The sequence below is a fragment of the Oryctolagus cuniculus genome, chromosome 10 (genome assembly GCF_964237555.1).
Source record: "Oryctolagus cuniculus chromosome 10, mOryCun1.1, whole genome shotgun sequence".
NCBI classification, from domain to species: domain Eukaryota; kingdom Metazoa; phylum Chordata; class Mammalia; order Lagomorpha; family Leporidae; genus Oryctolagus; species Oryctolagus cuniculus.
Window position 1 is genome coordinate 18,653,237 of NC_091441.1, and position 24,701 is coordinate 18,677,937.

The window sequence follows — 24,701 nt, forward strand, 5'->3', positions numbered from 1 at the left end:
TCAGCTGCTCTCACACCAGCTGGACAGCAGCCTTCAGCAAAAACACAGGGACGCTGAACAGACAGAATCCACTGGAACAATTTTCTAAGCCAAAGACATGCATTTCAAGTTTCCTCCATTCTACAACAAGTGGTTTAAGTTCTTATATCCCCAAATGGCTTCTGAGAAACGCCTACGCAAAACTCATTTATAACACATTCTACCTCTTTTTCTTTTCTTTTTTTTAAGGATTGATTTATTCATTTCAAGGGAGAGTGACAGAGACGTGAGAGAGCTGGGCCAATCTGAAGTCACGAGCCAGGAGAGTCTTCCAGGTGTCCCAGGAGGTGCATCTCTGGGTTCACACCCTAAATGGCCAACAGGCCTGGAGCTGGGCAGATCTGAAGCCAATAGCCAGGAGCTTCCTCTGGACTCCCACTCGAGTACAGGGGCACAAGGACTTTGAGCCATCTTCCACTGCTTTCCCAGGCCATAGCAGAGAGCTGGATCGGAGGTTGAGCAGACAGAACTCAAACCTGTGCTTGTAGGTGATGCCAACCAGCAGGCGGCAGCCAGCCCCTCCATCTCTCATCGCAAAGGCATCCCAAAGCATGCAAATGATCTTCCACAGTCTTCTCAGTGATAATGAAGTCTCCTTTAAATGAGGAAACTTGCACAAGCTGGGGAAATGGCTCTTTTTTTTTTTTTTAAAGAGGTTGCTCAAAACATTAGCCTAAAAAATGTCAAGTGACTAAGCTAAAGAGCTTAGCTACCAGATTCGGCACTTCCTGCTCAAGTCCAGTTGATCTCCGATGATCCTGAGTTGAGTGGCACATTCGACTTCCAGCTCTAAGAAAAAGCAAAATATCCATATTAACACGGGCAGTACTCCCAGCTGTACCTGCAAGGGCTAAGACAGCCATCCAAGTGACAGGCTGAATATCCCAGGGCATCCTGCTATTCCATCCAACCACAACTTTGGCAGCCCCAAACTGAGATAAGGAAAACGGATCCCTTTCACCAAAACAGGTAGGAAGTACCCCCAGTGTGTCCTGAATGTCTGGATCCCGTCCCACACCTATAAATGGGTTGACAGCTAATGAACTGGGGAAGGACACCTGTTGCTGTTGTTCTCAGGAGCGAGGTGTGCAGGACAGCAGTGCTCTGTCCTCTGGAGCTCAGTGAGCAGCACTGGAATGCTGTGCACAGGTTGGATCTCTCAGAGCTCTGGCCAGCACGGGACATCACCTGTGCGGGGCACCACTCCCTTCACCTGGGCCCAGCTCCGGACATCCTGCCAGGGGCTCAGGTACCAGCACCATGACCTGACCACACTTCCAAACCACAGCCTCAGGCCCTTCCTCCTAAACCCCTTAGCAGGTGGCTTGTGCCTTTGATGGGATCTCTCTGGGGGAGAGGAGGTGAGGGGGCTACCCTGAAGCCTGCCAGAATAGAGTGGGGAATGCGGGGAGGTGGGGGAAAGAACACTGGGGACCAGCTCCCACTTCAATACCACTGCCCACCGCACTGGAGAAAACTTCCTGGAGGGTCCCTAAGTCACGGACCAGGCTGCAAACCTGGCCCGACCTTGACCTCCCATAGCTTAGACCCTGCCCCCTGGGCTGACAGGTTAGGGCACCCAGGGCTCTCTCGGGGCGGCGGGGCTGGTACCCGACAGAGGGCGCGCCGGCCTTGGCTGGGCGTTCTTCTGTGCCTTCTTCCCAGACTTCTCCGCCAGGGCCACTGCTGAAAACTCCGCAGACACGGGGAGGGGCAGTCCCGTTCCGGAAAGCTGAGCGCCACAGCCACCTTCCAGCTCTACAAGGAACGCACAACTGGAGATGAGCATTGAGAAGGTTCCAAATGGGACTGGCGGGAGCTAAGTGGGGACAGCCTGCTGCCCCGCACGCCGATGCCCAGCCCGCGGGCACGCCAGTTTCGCGGGCCGGCGTCCTATACTCGCGTGTGTGGGAGCGCAGATACTGTGCAGGGAAATCCCGCAGAGAACTACCTGGGCGCGTGCTGGAGGCGCGCGCCAAGGCGCCAACCTGGCCCGACCCTGCGCACCCGGTGCTAGGGAATCTTCTAGGACCAGGCGCGGGGCTTGTGTAAGGGTGAGCGATGGGCGCCTGCTGTGGAGTCACCCCTGCAACCTCAGGCTCGGGTAATGCGAATGGTCTAAGCGCGACGGGGCGCGATGAGCCAGCCAGGTATCCTAGGGACTCCTCCCGTGACATAGAGAAGCCGGACTATATCCCCGGTCCGACTTCACCTCGGGGCAGCCTCCTCGCTTTCACGTTTCCTCCCCGTGGACACAGGGAAGTGCACACGGATGAATGGGGAAACAGCCCGCTACCCGCACGCCTGCCGTGCGCTGCAGGACCGTCGCCGCTGCTGTCCTCACACTGACTGTGTAGGAGACCAGAAGTCATCCCGGGAAAATTCCCCGCGGAATTACCTGGGTGCACAGAGGTGGCGCGCGCCAAGGCGCCAACCTGGCCAGACCTTAGAGCTCTTGTGGTCTGAGCCCGAACTCCAGGGCTGACCCTGCCTCTAAAAGACCTTCTCCCCGACCCCCTCTAGTCAGGGTCTCCGCAAGCCAGAACCGGTCCGTACCTGCTGGCGCTCGCTTCGGACTCGACTGAGATCTCTTGCGCGCCCTCTTCCCAGGCATGGTCAGGAGGACCGCTGGGACGTGCGCCGCCGGTGCCAGGGACTCTTCCAGGCTCCGGCGCTAGGGCCCGCGGTGATAAGATGCTCGCGCTAGGGTGTGCGAAGATCCCTGTGAGCACACGCGCAGCAATGTTCGCCCTGGGGAGCCGGAGAGTGCCGAGAGCGCCAGGGCACGCTGAGCCAGCCAGGTCTTGCAGGGACTCCGCCTCCGGTGACAGGGAGAAGCCAGACTCCAGGCCCCGCCTACGGCCCCGCCCCACGCGCACCCGCGCTGCTAGCGGAGAGTCTGCGATCCCCCGGAGCCGTGGCCATCGCGTCCTGCCTGTGCCGCGACCGCGGAGACCCAGGCGTCCTGGAAACGCAACTGGACGCGAGGCGCTGGGCACCACAGACCCTGCTCAGCCCCACAATTACTTCCTTAGAACGCGGGTGCGCTGGGCTTTAGGATCCATAGGGAGCGCCTTGCCTTGGAACCCACTGCCCGCGTCGCGGGGACTGGGGGCGGCTGGAGGGGAAGGCTTTCCAGGGACAGGTGGAGGCAGCGAGAGGCCTGGCGCCGCATCCTCCTCGGCCATTGGTCCTTAAGGGACTCAGGACGAGGCAGCGAGTGGCTGAGACCTGAGAGAAGCCCGCGTTAGGAACCGCAGAGGAGAGGCCAGCGGCCCTGGAGAAACAACCAGCTCCAGACATGACTCACTTCTAAACGGAGACTTCGGGCTCCCATTCCAGCGCCAGGACGGAGAAGCGTGGGTCCCCGCGGGGAGGGTGAGTGCGGCAGCGGGTGCGGGTCCTGGTTTTTAGTAAAGAGACGTCGGGTTTTCGGGGGTACAGGGACAGGAGACTCCGGGAGTGTTGTGGGCACAGATGGCAGTGTGGGAATGGAGGCAGCACCTGGTTGCGCAGCAGGCAGGCGGGGCTGCCTTGTGCCAAGCGCTGTGGCTCTCAGGTTCTCATTCTGTCCTGGAAATAGCCCAGGCTGCCTTGGAGGTGCAGTACCCACGTAGGCAGGGAGCTGACGCCCTCAGAGCCCAGGCCCACAGGGAGCCACAGCACTGACCCAGCAGTGACCAGTGGACCCAGTGACCAGAGGACTCCCTGGACAGCGCATGGTCTTCTGTTGACCTGTGCAGTTCAGGCTGTGCTTCCCGTTGGGGCACAGCGTTGGTCTGCAGCAGGTTTGTGAACCTCTGATGGGTTACCAACGGTGGAAAAATCGAGAAGCCTGCATTAGAAGCCTTGAGTTCACTGTTCTGGGCAAGTCCTAGGGCCTGACAACCTGGGGTCCACTGTGCAGATGTGCAGAGTAGTTCAGATGTGGTCAAGCCCCTCCTCCACAGCCCTGGCAGCTCCTGTTCCCCAGAACACAACCTGCTGCTTGCCTTTCTCACCTGCATTATCTGCACGCAATAGACATTGTTTGTCTTAAATCATGCAATGGCCACAAACTAGCAAATGTGTATTTCTTTCAGGGCCCTGCAGAAGGTATAGACAGGTCTATAAGCATGGAATAAACCACTCTTGACTTCAAACAGCTTAGTTTTGAGACTGATGTAGGGTGTTTGTGTGTGCAGCCAACAGGTAGATACAAACATTAGGTACACTGTGGCTTTTAGGGGATGGGAAATTCCACCTGCTGGGGGAAAGAAGGAGAGAGGGGCAGGAGGCCAGATGCAGAGTGGGCCAAGGCAGCTGCATGACTTCTATTTGTTTTATAAGATTTATTTATTTGAAAGGCAGAATTAAAGGAAGAGTAAAGCCCACACAAAGGATGGGAGGAAGGGAGGGAAGGAACCAGAGAAAAAGAAAGACACACTCACAGAATCTTCCATCTGCCTTTTCACTCCCCAAATGACCACAGTGGCTAGGGCTGGGCCAGGCCCCAGCCAGGAGCCTGAAACTCCATCCGGGTCTCCAACATGGGTGCATTGGCCCAAGTATTTGGGCTACCTTCCAATGCTTTCACAGGCACATTAGCAGAGAGCTAGATTGGAAGTAGAGCCACTGGAATTCATATCAGCACCCATATAGGATGCAGGCATTGCAGGCACTAGCTTAACCCGCTGGACCACCTTAGCAGCTCCAATCTTTTCCCTTTTAAAGAACATTATATTGCAATTGTGAAAATATTCATAATTTCTCCTGAAAGATCAGTTTTCATAGCATAGCCAGGTGGCAAAATGCATTTTACAGATTTTTATAACTGAGTACTTGTTTTACTAAATCTCAATTAAATTACTTAGGATTGAGTCCTGTTCCTATTATCGCTGATTATAAAAAACAAATCCTACTCTTTATCATTTAATATTAAATTTGTAAGAGTTCTACTGCTAAGAGGTAACTCTTGTGTACTTGTTTTCAATTCTTTTCAAAGTTATTTTCCAGTTTTCCATACTTTCTATGAATCCCCACTGGAACACATTAAGTGAAAAGTCATCGGAACAGGAACAAATCGATTTAAGTCAAAACAAATGAATTATCAAATTATTTTACCTTCTGTAGTGACGTAGGAAATCAGCATTCACTATGATATTCAGTGTTCTGAGAATGAAATTTTTCTTTGTATCTAGATAATATATAAACATCAAGAAATACACATTGTGCTAGACAAAGCAAAGACACTGCACTCTCTCTCCTGCCCTGTCAGTCATCTCTCAGCTGCTCTCAGGCCAGGCTGGGCAGCAACCTTCAGCAAAAACACTGGAGATACCACCAACAAGAAAAAAGCCACTAGAACAATTTTCTAAACAAAAGAAATGCAGCAGTAGTTACCCTCCTACTATCAAGGCTCTGACATTCTTCCTTTCAACAACTGGTTTACGTTCTCACATTTCCAAAAATGGTTTCTCAGAAATGTCTACCCGAAACTCTTTATAACATTTTCCACCTCTTTTTCTTTTCTTTTTATTCTTAAGATCATTTATTTGAGAGGCAGAATTATAGAGAGAAAGAGAGAGAGACAGAGACAAGACAGAATCTTCCATCTGCTGGTTCACTCTCCAAATGGCCCATAGCTGGGCTGATCAGAAGCCAGGAGTCAAGAGCCAGGAGCTTCTTCTGGGTCTCCCACATGGGTACATCTGCTGGTTCACTCCCCAAATGGCCACAATGTCCAGAGCTGGGCTGATCTGAAGCCAGGAGCCAGGGTCTTCTTCCAGGTCTCCCACGTAGGTACAGGGGCCCAGGGACTTGCTGCTCTCCCAGGCACATCAGCAGAGAGCTGGATTGGAAGTGGAGCAGCCAGGACTCAAATTGGTACCCACATAGGGAGCCAACAGTGCAGGTGGCGGCAGCCAGTCCTTCCATATCCTTTTCCAAATGCATCTCAAAGCTCACAAATGATCATCCACAGTCTTCTCAGTGATAATGCAGTCTCCTATAAGTGATGAAACTTGCACAAGATGGGGAAATGGTATTTTTTAAAAAAAAGTTGTCTGTCCAGCAAATAGCACAGAAAAATGTCAGGGGACGAAGTTGAAGAACTTAGATATGAGATTCAGTAGTTTTCTGCGCAAATCCAGTTTATCTCCGATGATCCTGAGTTGAGTGGCACATTCGACTTCCAGCTCTAAGAAAAAGCAAAATACCCATGTTAACATGGGCAGTACTCCCAGCTGTACCTGCAAGGGTTAAGACAGCCATCCAAGTGACAGGCTGAATATCCCAGGGCATCCTGCCATTCCATCCACCCATGGCTTTGGCAGCCCCGAACTGAGATAAGGAAAACTGATCCCTTTCACCAAAACAGGTAGGAAGTACCCCCAGTGTGTCCTGAATGTCTGGATTGCTGTCACACACCTATAAATGGGTTGACAGCTAATGAACTGGGGAAGGACACCTGTTGGCTGTTGTTCTCAGGAGCGAGGTGTGCAGGACAGCAGTGCTCTGTCCTCTGGAGCTCAGTGAGCAGCACTGGAATGCTGTGCACAGGTTGGATCTCTCAGAGCTCTGGCCAGCACGGGACATCACCTGTGCGGGGCACCACTCCCTTCACCTGGGCCCAGCTCCGGACATCCTGCCAAGGGCTCAGGTACCACCACCATGACCCACCCACACTTCCAACCCACAGCCTCAGGCCCTTCCTCCTAAACCCCTTAGCAGGTGGCCTGTGCCTTTGATGGGATGTCTCTAGGGGAGAGGAGGTGAGGGGACTGTCCTGAAGCCTGCCAGAATAGAGTGGGGAATGCGGGGAGGTGGGGGAAAGAACACTGGGGGCCAAGCCCCTCTCCATTGCCACCGCCCGCTGCCCCAGAGAAAACTTCCTGGAGGGTCCCTGAGGCACGCGCCAGGGCGCAAACCTGGCCCTACATTGACCTCCCACAACTTAGACCCTGCCCCCTGGGCTGACAGGTTAGGGCACCCAGGGCTCTCCCGGGGCGGCGGGGCTAGTACCCGACAGAGGGCGCGCCGGCCTTGGCTGGGCGTTCTTCTGTGCCTTCTTCCCAGACTTCTCCGCCAGGGCCACTGCTGAAAACTCCGCAGACACGGGGAGGGGCAGTCCCGTTCCGGGGAGCTGAGCGCCACAGCCACCTTCCAGCTCTACAAGGAACGCACAACTGGAGATGAGCATTGAGAAGGTTCCAAATGGTTACTGGCAACCGTTCTCATAGGCACATCCAGCGGCAAGTTAAACATCCCAGAGGCGTCACTTCACTTCAGTTTCATATGCACCTGTTTTCACTACCAATGTTGCTGAAAATAGGTGCACGTGTGTGTGGGCGCACACACACACATGCACACATATACACACACGCACACACACATGCACACGGATAAGAGAGCTAAGGCTAAGAATAAGGGCTCAGTAAATCATAGTTTAGATAGAACCTTCATTAATAGATGAATCAAAATTTGCTATTTTCCTCATGAAAATTTTTTATATTTCTCATAAAGGAATCAGAAAAATCTCCTTCCAAAATTAATCTATACTCTCCAATATAATTTCTAAATTGACATTTTACTCAAAGCCCACTTATGTCTGCAAGCCCAGTGAGCACCAACTCACTGCCTGCCTTGAGAAGAGTTAAGCAAAAACTAAGTGATGTTTAATCACCTGTTTACTACTTTTTAAGAGCTTAGGCATGATAAAGCCTGTTTTAAAGACAACAATGCCTACAACCTAAATTCCAAGTATTCTTTTGCAGTAAGTGAATATACTAATCACTATTTTTTCTAAACCATGATTTATTCGAGGTCTTTTTATCCACTTCAAGATCATGACCATGAAAATTCACATTATCCTGTCCATTTTGTAAGCAGACAATGCAAACCTCCTACTTATGTTCAAGATAAATAAAAACTGTAACTACATAGTAAGCTTTTAAACTAATTTCCCTCTCCACATGAACTGAGTTTATTCCTTACAAATCACTAGCCAAAGACTGAGTAAGTCTCTTAAAATGTCCTTCTTTATGGGCTACAGGTGCAGCATCTTGAGAGGTATTTACATTCTATTAACCGTGAGAGGTATTTACATTCTATTAACCATCTTCTTCGTCTTCTTCGAATGCTCCACTCAGCATAGGAATTTCGCAAGTCCTATGAGGAAAAACTCTTTCACCCAAAAAGGCACACAATGGCTCCCAAAGGTTCGCTGAATTTTTTGATTTCTATTATACTTGGAAGCGGACTTGCATCTAATCGAATTCAGGATGGGCTCTCTGCTGTCCAGGGTCCCCAGGGACGCAGCGGGATCTGAGGATGCTATGCACAGGTTATGTCTGGGAAGCACGGTCGGGAATCGGGACGTTACAAACATCGAGCAACGCAGTCTCCAGCCAGGCGACAGCAGCCCGGTGCCAGTCTGGCCAGGGCCACCTCTGCAACACACCACTCCCTACGCACGCCAGTGCGCTCCGCACAAAAGGGGCCATGGTCAGCTGACTCATCAGCTCCTCAGCGGCTCCGACTTCCTGCCCAGGGCGTCGCCTGCTTTCCAGCGGAGCCCTCAGCTCCTGACGTCCCATCAGATGGGACCCATGGAACGCGGGGGCAGAGAGGGTGAACCTCAAGCGCAGGGACACTGCCGATGCGGGACGGGCGTGCAGCGGGCGAGATGTGAGTGAAAAACCTCCGGGGTCCAACACACTCCCCAATCCGCATCCCCGTCCCGCACAATCTCGTTGTCTATACCGCTGTCCTCTGAACTCAGACGACTTCTGGGCTCCTCCACACGCGAGTGACGGCGAGGTGGCTTGAAGCCGCCATCAGTCTCGCGTGGAGCAGCGGCGGTGCAGGTCGGAACGGGGCAGCGATGAGTGCACCCGGGGACCCCAGGGGTCTCCGCCAGAGGCCAGGGGGTCCCGCAGCATCGCCCGCCCCTCCGTGCGAGGAAGGCGACTTCGCATCGGGGCAGCCGCCTCGCCTGCTCGTTCCCTCCCAGTGGCCGCGGGGAAGCGCACGCGGGGGAGAAAGGGGAACAGCCTGCTGCTCCGCACGCCAAAGCCCAGCCCCGCTCTCCAGCCCGCCAGCCTCCGCGGCCATCGTCCGGGGAAAATCCCCCGCAGAACTACCAGGGGGCGTACAGGAGGCGCGCGCCAAGACGCCAACCTGGCCCGACCTTGGAGTCGGAGCCCCAGGAGCCGCCGACCCCGCCTCGATGAGACCTTTGCCCGACCCTCGCCCGGCCAGGGTCTCCGCGCACCGCAACCGGACTGTACCTGCTGGCGCTCGCTTCGGACTCGATTGAGATCTCTTGCGCGCCCTCTTCCCGGGCATGGTCAAGAGGACCGCTGAGAAGTGCTCTGCTGGTGCCGGGGACTCTTTTAGGATCCGGCGCTAGGGTGCGCGACGAGCGCGGGGATTGGCGCTAGGGCGCGCGAGGAGAGCGGAACTGTGAGCGCACGCACCGCACCGGCGGCCCTGGGGATCCGGAGAGGACTGAGCGCGCCAGGGAGCCTGGAGCCCGCCAGGTCTTGCAGGGACTCCGCCTCCCGTGACGTAGAGAAGCCTAAACCCAGGCCCCGCCCCACGCGCGCCCGCGCTGCTAGCGGCGAGTCGTGGGGAGCCGCCGCTACCGCGCCCTGCCTACCCGGACCTCGGAGTCGCCTGGTGGCGCCGAAACGCAGCAGGGACGCGGCGCGGGGGAAGACGGGGCAGACCCTGCTCAGCCTCAAAATTACGGCCTTAGAACGCGGGCGCGCTGCGCGTTAAGGATCCGCAGGCAGACCCGGACCTGGGACCCACTGCCCGCGTCGCGGGGACCAGGGCTTTCCAGGGACAGGTAGGGGCAGCGAGAGGCCTGGCGCCGCGTCCTCCTCGGCCTTTGGCCCTTAGCGACTCAGGGCGAGGCAGCGAGTGGCAGAGACGGGAGAGAAGCGGGCATTAGGAACCGCAGAGAAGACGCCAGCGGCCGTGGATAAACAACCAGCTCCACACAGGACTCACTTCTAAACCGAGACTTCCGGATCGGAGCCCTGCGCCAGGACGGAGAAGCGTGGGTCCCCGCGGGGAGGGTGAGTGTGCGGCGCTGGGCAGGTGCAGGGCCCTGGTTTTCGAAAGGCGAAGTCGGGTGAAGCTGCGGACCTGTGGCTCCAGGCCAGGCATTGGCCTAGGGAGCAGAGGCGGTGCCAGGCTGCGCAGCCGGCGGTCTTGTGGGGCTGCCTTGTGCCACAGGCTGTGGCTCTCTTTCACTCTGTCCTCAAAACAGCCCCGGACGCTTTGCAGGTGCAGAACCTGAGGTTTGCGTAGATCAAATCCTATCCCTGAATTCCCACAGGCAGGGAGCCCAGGCCCACAGGGAGCGACAGCACTGACCAGGCAGTCACCACCCCAGGGACAGTGTGTATCCTGTGAGGATCAACAGCTGAGGATGATGATGTTGGAGCACCAGATGGACGCAGCATTGGGAGGTACACGGTGTTGTGACTGTGTGGCTTTTGGGGGATGGCAAATTCCACTTGCTGGGAGAAAGGAGAGAAGAGGCCAGAGGTGGGCTGCAGGATGGGCCAAGCCAGCTGGGTGACTGTGGACTGGCAGTGCTCGCTCCATCGACTGCTTTTTTCACATCTAACGTACGTTTTAGGGAATTAGGAGCCCAATGTGCAAAGCTCTTCTTAATTGTCTTCCTGTAGAAAAGTCGTGTATCATTTAATGTTGGGCTTGAAAAATACAGTCATAAAGATATCTTGGCCACTGAAGTGAGAAAATAATGGAAATAACTCTCAGGAAGCAGTAGAACCCCCTACTAATCTGTATGGGAAACAAAGGGGGAGGGACTGGTGACGATGACCGCTTTTAAAACTGTCTCTAGCTGATCCTCCTGATGGGCCAAATAGGAAATGACAGTGCAGATCTGCCCATGTCTGTGCTGTGGCTTAGAGTGTTATTAAAGTTACATGAAACAAGCATGATTAGTAATAGTCATTCATGCATTTATGAAGAAAATGGAATTGGACTGCTGAACATTATTGTGATACAGGAGGTGGTGTTTAGAGGAAGCCTGTGGTGAAATATTCAGGCTGCGGACCTCATTTTGGTAATTGTAATAAAGAGGGACTTGGTTTATTTCTATAGCGCATGTTTGGTAACAGGAAATTCATCTGATGCTGCCTTCTGTTAAATATCTATTTTAAGGTAGCCATTGTGCTAGGCTATGGGAAGACAGTGCACCCTGCCTCCACGGTCCTTCCCACCATAGAAGGACAGGGACCTCACTAACGTCCTGTGCTTGAGGATCACTTCAGAGGTCCTTGTTGGTGCCCAGCAGGTGAGCCCCCTGCTGTAACGCCCACATCCCATAGGGGTCCTCAGTTCCTGTCCCAGCTGTTCTGCTTCCAGCCCAGCTCCCCACTAAGGCACCTGGGAATGTCCTGAATGGTGGCCTGTCGCTCCCCGTCTTCGTGGGGGAACGACACTAAACCCTGCCTAGGCTTCATATCCGAGTCACGGCACCATTATGTCGCTCCCCCTCTTCGTGGAGGAACGACACAGGACCCTGCGCTGTTCTTTCGTCTGCTCGGCCCTCCCCGGGTTTGCTGCTGGTTCTTCCCGGGTTGGCTACTATCCCTTCCACCTCCGTGGAAGGGCAGTTCCCCCTGGCCACATTCCCCACTTCCGCAGGGGAGCGGCACACCGCCGGCCGGCTCTTCTCGGGGGCTGCACAGGTGTTCCTTCAGCTAGATGCTCCCCTTAGATGTTCCCCATAGATGTTCCTGGTGCATGCCGTCTCTCTCCTCCTTTATAGTCCTCCTCTGCCAATCCCAACTCGGCTGCCCACACGCCAAGTACGCTGCTCTCCTCCAATCAGGAGCAAGTCCTACAGTTCATTAGCTGAACTGGAGGCAGCTGTGTAGAAGCTGTTTACTTCTCTCCCAGCGCCACACCGTGGGAGAGCAGATGCATAGAATAAGTCTTAACTCCAGCAACCCAGTCCAGTCCGGATTGCTCCCCACAGTGGCCCACGTACTTGGGGCCTGCCACCCACATGGGAGACCTGGATGGAGTTTGTGACTCCTGGATTCGGCCTGGCCCAACCTTGCCATTGTGGCCTTTTGGGGAATGAATCAGAGGGAAAGAAGTCTTTCTCTCTCCGTCTCTTCCTCTTTCTGTGTCACTGTACTTTTCAAATAAATAAATAAATCTTTAACAAGAAATCACTTGAGTACATTCTTGATGTGCAGACTGGTCCTGGAGCTCTGGTTGGACCTGAGATTCCGCATCATTTTTTAAACAAATGTTTATATATTTTACGTAAAAATCAGAGGGGGGAGGGAGGGAGGGAGGGAGAAAGAGAACTTCTATCATGTAGTTTACTCCACAAATACCCACAACAGCCAGGAACTTCATCCATGCTTGCCACATAGGTTGCGGTGCCCCAAGCTCCTGCTGCCTCCTAGGATTCACATGAACTAGAAGCTGGATTGGAAGCAAAGTAGCTGGGACTGGAACCAGGAGCTCTGCCACAGGATATATGTTTTCCAAGCATCACTTTCCCCTGCTAGGCCACAATGCCCACCCCAGGCCTCTGCATCTTGGGTGAACTGGTGATGGTGATGCCTCTGGTGAGTGGACACTGAGTAGCCAGGCCAGAGAGGGCAGAGATGGTAAAGCAGCCAGTGCAGGGAACAGTGCGACGGTGCTCTGCCAGGCATCTGTGACAGCTGCAGAACTGCAGGGCGGCCAGGAGCAGGAAGAGCGTCTACACAGAGCCCCAGGGCTTGGCTGGGACTCTGTGAAACCTTGGGGCCCAGGGAATGAGGGGGATTCAGCAGTGTGAGGTGGGGAGAAGGGAGTGGTGAGTACAGAAATCCACTGGAGGAGTCTGGTTGTTATGGGCAGCCAGTGGGGCCCACTGAGGGCTCTAAGCAGGTGAGTGCTATGATCACAGTGTAGATTCCAGCGGTCTGGATTCTCTCAGCCTCAGTGTGAGCTGCGTAGGCAGGCTTAACCCAAAGACCCTGCCATTTGAAGCTATTACATTAATTCTCACAGGACATGATACTGTCATCCAAGACAGCCACGGTTGCAACCTGTCTTCTGAGAATTCCCACGTTTCCTGTCCAGGGTAGGACCACCTCCTGCTAAAGCATGTCTCAGGTTGTTACTTTCCCACCATACATGTGGTTAATATCCTATCCTACACTCAGTCCTAGGGCTGTTGTAGAAAATACCACGAGCTGGTGGCTTGAAGCAGTGGAAAAATGTCTCTCATAGTTCCGGAGGCTCAAGTGCAAAGGCAGGCTGTTGGCAAGGCCGTACCCTCTCTGAGACCCGTGAGGGGTCTTCCTGCCTCTCTCAGCTGCTGGTGTTGCCTGCGGTGGTCATTTGTCAACGCTTCCCGGAACCTCTGCTTTTGTGTGCATATGGCCTTCTCCCTTGTGAGCCTGCATCTGAACTTCCCTCTTAGGAAGACATTGTTGTTGCAATACAGCAACTGCACTAAGCCAGTAGGACTGCATTTGACTTACTGCTCTGCAAAGACCCTGCTTCTAAGTAAAGTGACCTTCACAAGGTGGAAGGTTGGGACCAGGACTTTATATATCTCTGGGGCTCCGTAATTCAACCCCAACATTTCCCTTTATAAGTTGCCTTTAAATTTTTAAAAATCTTCTATGGAAACATTTTTTCATCCCATTGCATTCTGCAAACCTTCATAAACCTGGCAGCTTGAATTAAACCTCAGGAACAGTGTAGACTGAGTGAGGAATACATCGGTTGCCCTCTGAGGGAACAGATTTATGACACCTGTCATCCAGGAAATGTGTGTATCCTACATGGTGTTCAGTGGAAGTTGTGGTGGGACACACTCTCCACACCTCCCTCTCACAACTCAGCATTTTTTCAGTAAATGCTTTGAAAGAACTTAAAAGTAAATTGAGTTTCTATTAGTGTAACATACACCCACATTTCAAAATCTGAAAAAAATTTAATATCTGAACACAACCTTTATAAGGTATAAGTGCCTTAACAGATATCTCAAAACATATCTCAAATTATCAAGGTTATGTGTGACAAACCCACAGTCAATATCACATTGAAAGCAAAACACTGCAAGCATTCCTCTCAGATCCGGAATAAGACAAGGAAGCCCATTTTCACCACTCTCATTCTATCTAGGGCTGAAGTGTTAGCAAGAGCAATTAAGGAAGTGAAAGAAACAAATGGCATTGGCATTGGACAGGAGGAGGCAAAATATTCACATTTGTATGTGTGATGTCCTACATACCCTCGACATGCCACCAAGGGCTATGGGAACTGATACCAATTCAGTAAGGTCACAGGATACAAAGTCAACACACACACAAAAGGCGGCATTTCATCACCACAGTGTTCTTGCAAAAGAAAAATCAAGAAAGAAATCCCACTCACAATAGCTACACCCAAACCATTGAGAAATCGATGTAATCCCCTACAAAGTGCCCAACAGAAGATCAGAGTATCTCACGATTTAGCAAGGGGAATAATAAGTGTGCTGGGCCTTGTGGTACACTGGCTGAGGTGCCACTTGGGATGCCCCCAGCCCAGGAGAGCCCAGCGACTCTGCTTCTGATTCAGCTTCCTGTGAATGGATTCTTTTTTTTCTTTAAGATTTATTTATTTATTTGAAAGTCAGAATTACACAGAAAGAGGAGAGGCAGAGAGAGAGAGAGAGATTGGTCTTCCATCTGATGGTTCACTCCCCAGATAGCTGCAATGGCCGGAGCTGTGCCAATCCGAAGCCAGGAGCCAGGAGTCTCTTCCTGGTCTCCCACGTAGGTGCAGGGGCCCAAGCACTTGGGCCATCTTCTACTGCTTTCCCAGGCCATAGCAGAGAGCTGGACAGGAAATGGAGCAGCCGGGTCTTGAACTGGCGCCCATATGGCAGGCCGGCAGTTCAGGCCAGGGCATTAACCCACTGCGCCACAGCGCCGGCCCCCCTGTGAATGGATTCTAAGAGGCGCAAGTGATGACCCCTGTGCTTGGGTCCCTGCCACTTAGGTGGGAGACCCAGGTGGAGTTCTTGGCTCCCAGCTTCAGCCTGGCCCTGTTTTGGCTGTTAGAGGTACTTGGGGTGGGAACCATGGATGAAAGTAGATGAAAATAATTTTTTTAAAAGAATGTGTGTGTGTGTGTGTGTGTGTGAGAGAGAGAGAGAGAGAGAGAGAGAGAGAGAGAGAATGGAGAAAGACAAACAGTAGTGAAATTTTTTTTTCTTTTTTTTTTTCTTTTTTTTTTTACTTTTATTTAATGAATATAAATTTCCAAAGTATAGCTTATGGATTACAATAGCTTTTTCCCCCCCATAACTTCCCTCCACCCAAAACACTCCCCTCTCCCTCTCTCTCTCCCATTCACATCAAGAATCATTTTCAATTCTCTTTGTATATAGAAGATCAATTTAGCATATATTAAGTAAAGCTTTCAACAGTTTGCACCCACACAGAAACACAAAGTGTAAAATACTGTTTGAGTAGTAGTTATAGCATTAAATCTCAATGTACAACAAATTTAGGACAGAGATCCTACATGAGGAGTAAGTGCACAGTGACTCCTGTTGTTGACTTAACAAATTGACACTCTTGTTTATGGCATCAGTAATCACCCCAGGCTCTTGTCATGAGTTGCCAAGGCTATGGAAGCCTTTTGAGTTCACCGACATCAATCTTATTTAGACAAGGTCATAGTCAAAGTGGAAGTTCTCTCCTCCCTTCAGAGAAAGGTACTTCCTTCTTTGATGACCTGTTCGTTCCACTGGGATCTCACTTGCAGAGATCTTTCATTTAGGTCATTTTGTTTTTGCCATAGTGCCTTGGCTTTCCATGCCTGAAGTACTCTCCTGGGCTTTTCAAGCTGGATCCGAATGCCTTAAGGGCTGATTCTGAGGCCAGAGTGCTGTTTAGGACATCTGCCATTCTATGAGTCTGCTGTGCATCCCGCTTCCCATGTTGGATGGTTCTCTCCCTTTTTTATTCTATCAGTTAGTATTAGCAGACACTATTCTTGTTTATGTGCTCCCTTTGGTTCTTAGTCCTATCATTATGATCAATTGTGAACAGAAATTGATCCCTTGGACTAGTGAGATGGCATTGGTACATGCCACCTTGATGGGATTGAGTTGGAATCACCTGGCACATTTCTAACTCTACCATTTGGGGCAAGTCAATTTGAGATTGAACATGTCCCAAATTATACATCTCTTCCCTCTTTTATTCCCACTCTTATATTTAACAGGGATCACTTTTCAGTTAAGTTGTGCATTAATTACAGAGTTCAACCAATAGTATTAAGTAGAACAAAAAAAATACTAAAAGGTTGATAAAGTATTAAGTTGTTCATCAACAGTCAGGGGAAGGCCTGATCAAGTCACCATTTCTCATAGCGTCCATTTCACTTCAACAGGTTTCCTTTTTGTTGCTCGGTTAGTTGTCACCAATCAGGGAGAACATATGATATTTGTCCCTTTGGGACTGACTAATTCACTCAGCTTGATGTTTTCAAGATTCCTCCATTTTGTTGCAAATGACCAGATTTCATTGTTTTTGACTGCTGTATAGTATCCTATAGAGCACATGTCCCATAATTTCTTTATCCAGTCTACTGTTGATGGGCATTTAGGTTGATTCCAGGTCTTAGCTATTGTGAATTGAGCTGCAATAAATATTAAGGTGCAGACAGCTTGACAGCTTTTTTGTTTGCCAATTTAATTTCCTTTGGGTAAATTCCAAGGAGTGGGATGGCTGGGTTGTATGGTAGGGTTATATTCAGGTTTCTGAGGAATCTCCAGACTGACTTCCATAGTGGCTTAACCCTTTTTTCCCACATCCTCGCCAGCATCTGTTGTTGGTAGATTTCTGCATGTGAGCCATTCTAACTGGGGTGAGATGAAACCTCATTGTGGTTTTGATTTGCATTTCCCTGATTGCTAGTGATCCTGAGCATTTTTTCATGTGTCTGTTGGCCATTTGGATTTCCTCTTTTGAAAAATGTCTATTGAGGTCCTTGGCCCATCTCTTAAGTGGGTTGTTTGTTTTGTTGTTGTGGAGTTTCTTGATCTCTTTGTAGATTCTCGTTATTAATCCTTTATCTGTTGTATAGTTTGCAAATATTTTTTCCTATTCTGTCGATTGCCTCTTCACTTTCCTGACTGTACCTTTTGCAGTACAGAAACTTCTCCATTTGATGCAATCCCAAATGTTAATTTTGGCTTTGGCTGCCTGTGCCTCTGGTGTCTTATCCAAGAAGTCTTTCCCAGTGCCAATATTTTGCAGGTTTTCTCCAATGTTCTCTAATAATTTGATGGTGTCGGGTCATAGATTTAGGTCTTTAATCCATGTTGAGTAGATTTTTTTTAACTTTTATTTGATGAATATAAATGTTAACCATGGTGATTTGGTGAAGCGTATATTCACGGTGTTATCCTTCAATTCTGTAAATTCTCATTTTGGGAAAAAGAAATGCCAAACTTATGAGCTATTTTGGACGTTCACATTTAACGAATGAATGTTTTTAAAATGAAAATACAGGAGCCTGGTTGTGGCTTAGCAAGTAAATCTGCTGCCTGCAGTGCCAGCATCCCAGATGGATGCCGGTTCATTTCCTGGCTGCTCCACTTCCGATCCAGCTCTCTGCTGTGGCCTGGGAAAGCAGTAGAAGATGGCCCAAGTGCTTGGGCCCCTGCACCTGCGTGGGAGACCAGGAAGAAGCTCCTGTCTCCTGGCTTTTAAACTTGGCCCAGCTCAAGTGTTTGTGGACATTTGGGGAGTGAACCAGCAGGTAGAAGACACTCTCTCTCTCTCCCCCCCCCCATGCCTCTCTGTAATTCTGTCTTTCAAGTCATAAATACATAATTTTTTAAAAGGAGTTGAGTGGTTTAGCTGAGTGGCACAGTTGCACATAGCCATTGCCCTCTGTCTTCACTCTGTTTGCCTGGAGCCTCATGCACTGTGCTGCCAAGTACACTGCATACCTCCCTCAGCACAGATGTGGGAATGCGCGCTGCTGTGCTCAGCTCAGCTCAGCGCCTGCAGCGCATGGCCGTGGCCTAGGAAGCCTAAATCTGTGTCAGGAGGGTTTTGTAAGAAACTCCTATGAAGCACAGAGCCCACATACAAACCTGAGCTGTTGCAGGTTTTACCTGGGATCTGGGCTATCCGTGATGTTACTCTCCTCACTGCTGCACAGTGGGTCATGAGCATGAATGCTGTGGGGAAAGATGGTGTGAATGGTGGAGGGAAGGAGCACACGGTCCCAGAACCAGAACCCGTTCCTTCATCATCACAAGCCTGCATTCTTCTCATTGCTGTTCTCTGCTCTAAGTCTTTCTGCAAAATAGCAGCCTTGGGAAGAATGAGAGGGTTCTCACTCTTGTGCATAGTGGGGAAAGCAAGGAAATTATTTTCTTCCCATGCATGTACTCAAAAAGTGAACACTTGGGCTGGTGCTGGGGCATAGTGAGTAAAGCCACCGCCTGCAGTGCCGGTATCCCATGTGGGCGCCAGTTCAAGTCCTGGCTGCTCCACTTTCGATCAGCTCTCTGCTATGGCCTCGAAAAGCAGTGGAAAATGGCCCAAGTTCTTGGGCTTCTGCACCCACATGGGAGACCAGGAAGAAGCTCCTGGCTCCTGCTTCAGATCGGCGCAGCTCCGGCTGCTGTGGCCAACCGCAGAATGAAGCAGCAGATAGAAGGCCCCCTCTCTCTCCCTCCTCCTCTCCCTCCTCCTCTCCCTCCTCCTCTCCCTCCTCCCTCCTCCCTCCTCCTCTCCCTCTCCCTCTCCCTTTCCCTCTCCCTCTTCCCTCCTCCCGCCTCCTTACTCCCTCCTCCCTCTCCCTCTTCCTCTTCCCTCTCCCTCTCTCTCCTCCCTCTCCCTCTCCCTCTCCCTCTTCCCTCTCCCTCTCTCTCCTCCCTCTCCCCTCTTCCCTCTCCCTCTCTCTCCTCCCTCTCCCTCTCCCTCTCCCTCTTCCCTCTCCCTCTCCCTCTCCCCTCTTCCCTCTCCCTCTCCCTCTCCTTCTTCCCTCTCCCTCTCCCTCTCTCTCCTCCCTCTCCTCCCTCTCCCTCCCTCCCACTTCCCCTCCCTCTCCCTCACCTTGTCTCTGTGTGCAATTCTGGCCTTCAAGTAAATAAACAAATCTTTTTTAAAAAAAAAAGTGAACACTGCCAAGTTTCGGTTTTTCTCTAAAGCATTTTCATCTCCAGAAGTGTATGTGCTGAGCCGAAGCTGTAATTCACATGGATTTATTTTTTCAGTGCATTGTGAGTTGTAGCCAAATTATGATCAGTTTAAAACAGCGCAGCTCACTAGGCTAATCCTCCGCCTTGCGGCACCGGCACACAGGGTTCTAGTCCCGGCTGGGGCGACGGATTCTGTCCGATTGCCTCTCTTCCAGGCCAGCTCTCTGCTGTGACCAGGGAGTGCAGTGGAGGATGGCCCAAGTCCTTGGGCCCTGCACCCCATGGGAGACCAGGAGAAGCACCTGGCTCCTGGCTTCGGATCAGCGTGATGCACCAGCAGCGGCCATTGTAGGGTGAAACAACGGCAAAGGAAGACCTTTCTCTCTGTCTCTCTGTCTCTCTCTCTCACTGTCCACTCTGCCTGTCCAAAAAAAAAAAAAAAAAAAACTACAGTAGCAACAACAGTTGCAACAGGGAAAGGCCAAGCCAGCAGCAAATATTCACATTTCCTACAGAAAGGCTAAACGTGTCCATGTGCGTAAATTTACCCAAGACAAAGGCGCTTCCTCCACTGAGTGAGAAAACGCTTGTGCTTGCACGACCTAACCTCAGCCTCCCAACGTGCGGGGCCAGGGCAGGCCTCGGTGATGGCTGTCCTGACTGCAAGGAGAAAATCTCACCCCTGACTTGAAAGTCAGCTTGTTATGGTGCACCATAAAACTTTCGGCTCCTGCTGGAGACCCGGCTGTGCCAACCCAGTGGTAAAGGACAGACAAGCCTCGTGCCTGTTGGCACCTCAGCACGTCTGAGTTAAGTGGCTTGGATAGGCTCCTAGACGCTTAATTGGTCTGAGTTACCCTTAGTAGTCCAATCAAAACTCATGAAGGGGCAGGCAGGAAGGCCGGCGCCCCTTGACCACCTGGGCTGCGTCTGCCTCCAGCTCTGGGTCTCATGCCCCCGCCTTCCCTTGGCTGCCTCGCTGAGGCAGATTTGTCCGCAGGTGCTTCAGAAGTTGTCTCAAACTTCCACAGCACTGTCCGGGCTTAGGGAGCACAGCAACACATACGGAACACACAGGCCTGCTTCCCTCTCAGTCAAGGGCCAGCTAGAATGCCTGGTTCAGCTCCTGGGAACTGGAGGAACTCAGGAAACTGCCGAGCCACTGTTTCTTCCTCTGTGAGATGAAGCAGAATATTTGTTCCGTGAGCAAGCATCTCCAAGGTGTTTTAAGGACGCCTCCTTCTCTTTCTCTCCCTTTCCTCCCTCTGTCTCCCTCTGTCCGTCCATCCCTCCCTCCCTGCCTTCCTTCCTCCCTCTGCACTAGGTCTGGCTCTGAATACTAATTGGTACTGCAGCTCAAACATGAGTTTCTCTGTGATCTCCCAGACGGGGCCTGTGTTTTCTCCATTGCTAGCTATCCTCGGTGCCGGCTGTCTGACCAACACTCAACCTCAAAATTCCCTTGCTTCTCTCTTGCCAGTCCCCGTTCTGAGACTGGAAGTCCAGTTCCTGACACCAGCTGTTGCTCTGCAACTGGCACTGGGTGTGGCCAGGCTCTGGAGGTATCCCTGGGTGGCACCTTGTTGATGGTGGCAATCATATGGCTCCACCTTGTGCCATCGCTCATACCAACATTTTGCTGAAATGGACCTAGCAAGACATGAGCAAATGTTTCAGGATTACCGGATGGTTGGCTCGTCCTCCATCCATATCAGGCAAAACAACTCTATCGTTCTTTAATTTTTATTTCTTAGGTACCTGTGTTCCTGGCAGTTCTTGTTTACTGTTTACTTATCTGAAAGGCAGAAAGAGGTGGGCATTGTGGTGCAGTGGTTCAGCTGGGACTTGAGATATCCACATCCCATAATGAAATGCTGGCTCAAGTCCTAGCTACTGCACACATCCTTCTGAGAGTCTGCTACTGCACCTAAAAGGCAGTGGGTGACGGCCCCAGTACTTGGATTCCTGCTACCCATGTGGGAGACTGGGATTGAGTTCGTGTTCCTGGCTTTAGCCTGGCTCCAGCCTCAGCAATTGCAGGTATCTGGGGAGAAAACCAGTGGATGGAAGACTTCCTTCTCTCTGTCCCTCTGTCATTCAGTCTTCTAAATAAATAAATAAGTCTTTAAATGAAGAAGAATAAAGGCAGAGAAATATAGAGACACATCTTCCATGACTGACTCACGCTCCAAATGCCCTCAGGCCAGGAGCCAGGAATTCAATGCAGGTCTCCCACAAGAGTGTCAGGAACACAAGGACCTGAGCCATCACCCAGTGCCTCCCCGGATGCCCATCAACAGGAAGCCGGATTGGAAGCAAGCGGGACTGGATCTGAAGCCTTCTGACATGGGATGCAGGAATCCTAAGTAGCATTTTAACCACTGCGCCCAAGGCCTGTCCTATGCTATAGTACTAGAAAAACAAACAACAGAAAGCAGTAACTGATTCTGAAACAGCCTGGGGTATAAGGCATCTGTACAGGAACCGGGTTAAACGATTTGAATGTGACGGGTTGAACTGTGTCCACCTGAAAGATGCTGATGTCTGGTTTGAAGGTTTGGCCCCCAAGTTCAGCAGACATTTAATCTTCCAAGTCATAGGCTGGTGGCTCAGAGAGGGTGCAAGCTTCGCCCCACCGCGGTTTTCAGAAGCAGGCCTCCTAAGTGCGCTCCCCAAGAAGTTCTCCTGAGCAGTTTGCTTACAAAAGCCCAGTCTGATTCAGCCCCACGCCCTGCTTCCTGCCTCACCATTGTTCTGCTTTGTCACAGGCTCTGCATTGCCACTCTCCAGCCTCACCACCCACCATACCCCTGGGGTCCACCGACCTTGGACTACATAATGAAGACTCTCAGCCAAAATTCTCCTCCTTCCTGCCTGAGTCATCTGTGGCTGCCTTTTACTTACAGTGAGGAAAGCTGATCAATACAAAGTCCTAACACCCAGTGTATATGACTGTGACCTTATTTGGAAACAGAGTCTTTGTAAGTGGAGTTAAAATGAGATTTTGGGGGGTGGGCAATAATCCCACATGACTGATGTCCATACAGAAGGGGTCGTTGGACACAGAGACAGACACACACAGGGAGAAGTCCAGGTGGAGATGAAGACAGACATTGGAGTGATGCTTCGAGGGTTCAAAAACACCAAAGGTTCCCGGGAAAACACCAGAAGAGAGGAGAAAGGCGTGGAATGGGTTCCTCCCCTCAGCCCTCACAAGGAACCAGCCCTGCCAGCACTTTGATTTGGGACTGCCAGCCTCCAGAAGTGTGCAACAACACATTCACTCTTTGTAGCCACCCCACTGTGGCGCTTTGTAACAGTCACCCTTGCAACAAGCACAGTCTAGCCTGCAGGAGATGACACCAGCATTGTCTACACTACCTGTGACTGCTGTGAAAAATACAAACATCTACCAACCACTGTCTTATGTGGCACTGGGTTACTCAATATTTTTATGTATTTAATAAGTATAGATTTGCGCACACATATGACATTATGATTTCCTTTTATCCCAATTAAGATATATAGGAGAAGTGGAAGTAAGACACAGATAATTAGAAATTTGCAGCAAACTCTAGCAACTGTGTCTCTGGGACAAAGATTTTCACAGACAGAAAACTCAGGAGTCAAGTCTACAGTGTACTAAAGCCTCTGAGTTCCTTCACTTGTGGATTCCATCCCTCTATGCCTGCAGACACCCAGGGGGCAGGGAAGCTCTGGTCCCCGCTGTAGAAAAAAAGGAAGTCAGCATCCAGCACTGTGTCCAAGGCTTAGAGCTTTGTTGCAGCTGAGTCATGAATTGAACACTGGCTACTTCGGAAGACCTTTCACTGGCTTTCAACACGGGGAGTAAACAAACCCTACCCTCCTCTGTCCACACACACACACACACACACACACACACCCTCCCCTCGTCGTTACTCATCGCTGGTTCAGCCAAGCGTTCCAGGGGAAAAGAAGCAGGCAGCAGTAACTAGGAGACAAAAGCGGAGCTTGGAGAATCGTGTGTACACATGCTCTCAGGTCCTCTAACGCATCCCGTGCCCGTGATGCACACAGGCTGGGAAGCAAACCCTCTTCCTCCAGCAGAGGCCTTGCCTGGGCTGAATGGCTTAAAATACATGCTCAGGTGCATCAGGGACTCATGCCAGGCCAGGGGATGCAGGCTGCAGGGTAGACAGCACTTCTGGACTCCAGCAGAGATGGGTAGGAATGCGTTCATTCTACATTCTGCATTGCTCCGGGGTCAGAGCAGAGAGCCCAGCACTCCTCCAGGTTACTGAAGGAAGACCAAGGGTTAGGGTTCTGACCAGCAATTTCCACCCAGCCTACCTCACTAAGTCAGGCATTGCTCTGAGTATAGTTCTAAGTTCAGTCTCATTTGAAATGTCTCAGATAGTTTTGGGGTGTGGCTTGATGTCAGAGAGGCTCCAAGAGATTTGGAGACAAATGAACCTCCTGGCATTGCCACTCACAGGGATGTGGTTTTAGGCAAGCTGCCCCAGTTCTAAGAGTAGCAGTCTTTTCTTGGGTAAAAACGTTACTTAGTCTCTGGTTTGCAAGGCAGCTGCACAGACAAAAGGATTCGGTGTCTACTCTGCACTTGTTGGAGACCTTTAGATGGCAGCCATCCTCCATAACTGGAGAGACTGAGGTAGCTCTGCTGCCCAATCGCTCTCACTCCCCAGGACCCTTCCACTGCAGGCTCACCCCCTTGGTCCACCCAGTCCCTGTGGAATAGCAGCCTTGAAGCTGGGCACAGGGGGCTTGAGGCCAGCAGCAGGGATCCCTCCTGCAGAGATGAAGTCTCCTGCAGAGCACTGAGACTTGACCTGCAGGCTGTAAGCAAGGAGATACAGATGCAGATACACAGTGTCTTTTCCACAGATAAAGTTGGTAAACAGACTTCTGGGCCTGGCCTCTGCAGAGCCCCTGCCTTAAAGAGCCAGGAATTAGCGAAACAAAGGGGAGTTGAGCCTGCTGATCTCTGGAAGACCTCTGCACAAGCATCAAGAAGAACCAGGGAGTTCTCCTTCCCTGGGGCACAGGAGGCCTGAGTCTGGTGAGGTCAGGACCAGAGCTCTCCCTCTGCCTGCAGCCAGGGTGAGAGTGAAGGTTCTGTGAACGTGTCCAGCTGCTGGACAGACTCTGATTGGGCAAAAGGCCACCCTCCCTCTGCCTGAGGCCCAGGAAGCACTGCCAGCTAAAGGCCTGCTTCCTGGACCCCAGGGCAAGGGATCAACATTGGCGCCCTCTCCTCAAAACGTTCAGGCCCACAGAAGCCTTCCAGGGAGGAGAAAGTCCTATGTCAGGACACAAGGTTCCAGTCCCCCAGAATGCACCGCACTCAGGGTGATGTGGATGTCAGGGCAGGTTCATGGGGGTGACAGATGCGCCACCCGGTGCCCGGGGGCAGCCTGAGCCTCTGCTGGCAGGAGACTTTCAGGAAACCTCTGCAGCTTCC

The 24,701-nt window shown here is 51.5% G+C and overlaps 2 protein-coding genes and 1 long non-coding RNA gene across 4 annotated transcripts in view; 1 reads left to right on the forward strand and 2 right to left on the reverse strand.

Moving 5' to 3' along the window:
• Window positions 1-204: 204 nt before the first annotated feature.
• LOC127492278 (phorbol-12-myristate-13-acetate-induced protein 1) lies at window positions 205-2,849 on the reverse strand. Its single transcript, XM_051851169.2, has 3 exons — window positions 2,596-2,849; window positions 1,651-1,797; window positions 205-828 (listed from the first exon to the last, which is right to left on the reverse strand). Exons 1-3 carry the CDS (start codon window positions 2,651-2,653, stop codon window positions 749-751), a joined length of 285 nt encoding a protein of 94 aa, XP_051707129.2. The 5' UTR covers window positions 2,654-2,849; the 3' UTR covers window positions 205-748.
• A 2,690-nt stretch (window positions 2,850-5,539) lies between these two features.
• The window catches only part of LOC103349392 (phorbol-12-myristate-13-acetate-induced protein 1), a 32,568-nt gene continuing 13,406 nt past the window's right edge, over window positions 5,540-24,701 (reverse strand). Inside the window, exons 1-3 of one of the 2 annotated variants that reach the window (XM_008261422.4) lie at window positions 9,309-9,527; window positions 7,042-7,188; window positions 5,540-6,217 (exon numbers count right to left, since the gene is read on the reverse strand). In XM_008261422.4, the coding sequence (XP_008259644.1) occupies window positions 6,111-6,217; window positions 7,042-7,188; window positions 9,309-9,366 (312 nt within the window). In that variant the 5' untranslated portion in view covers window positions 9,367-9,527 and the 3' untranslated portion in view covers window positions 5,540-6,110. Of the gene's footprint in view, window positions 6,218-7,041; window positions 7,189-9,308; window positions 9,528-24,701 lie in introns of those variants that run through there. The other variant, XM_070050092.1, reaches the window with a different exon arrangement.
• LOC108177148 (uncharacterized) lies at window positions 9,964-22,721 on the forward strand. Its single transcript, XR_007921432.2, has 2 exons — window positions 9,964-10,103; window positions 22,006-22,721. It is a non-coding gene; the product is annotated as an uncharacterized lncRNA (long non-coding RNA).

Coding starts and splice junctions, on each gene's coding strand:
- LOC127492278 (XM_051851169.2), bottom strand. CDS start 2,653: ATGCCTGGGAAGAGGGCGCGCAAGAGATCTCAGTCGAGTCCGAAGCGA. Junction 1,798..2,595: donor TCCGAAGCGAGCGCCAGCAG/GTACGGACCGGT, acceptor CGTTCCTTGTAG/AGCTGGAAGGTGGCTGTGGC. Junction 829..1,650: donor GCCGGCGCGCCCTCTGTCGG/GTACCAGCCCCG, acceptor GCTTTTTCTTAG/AGCTGGAAGTCGAATGTGCC.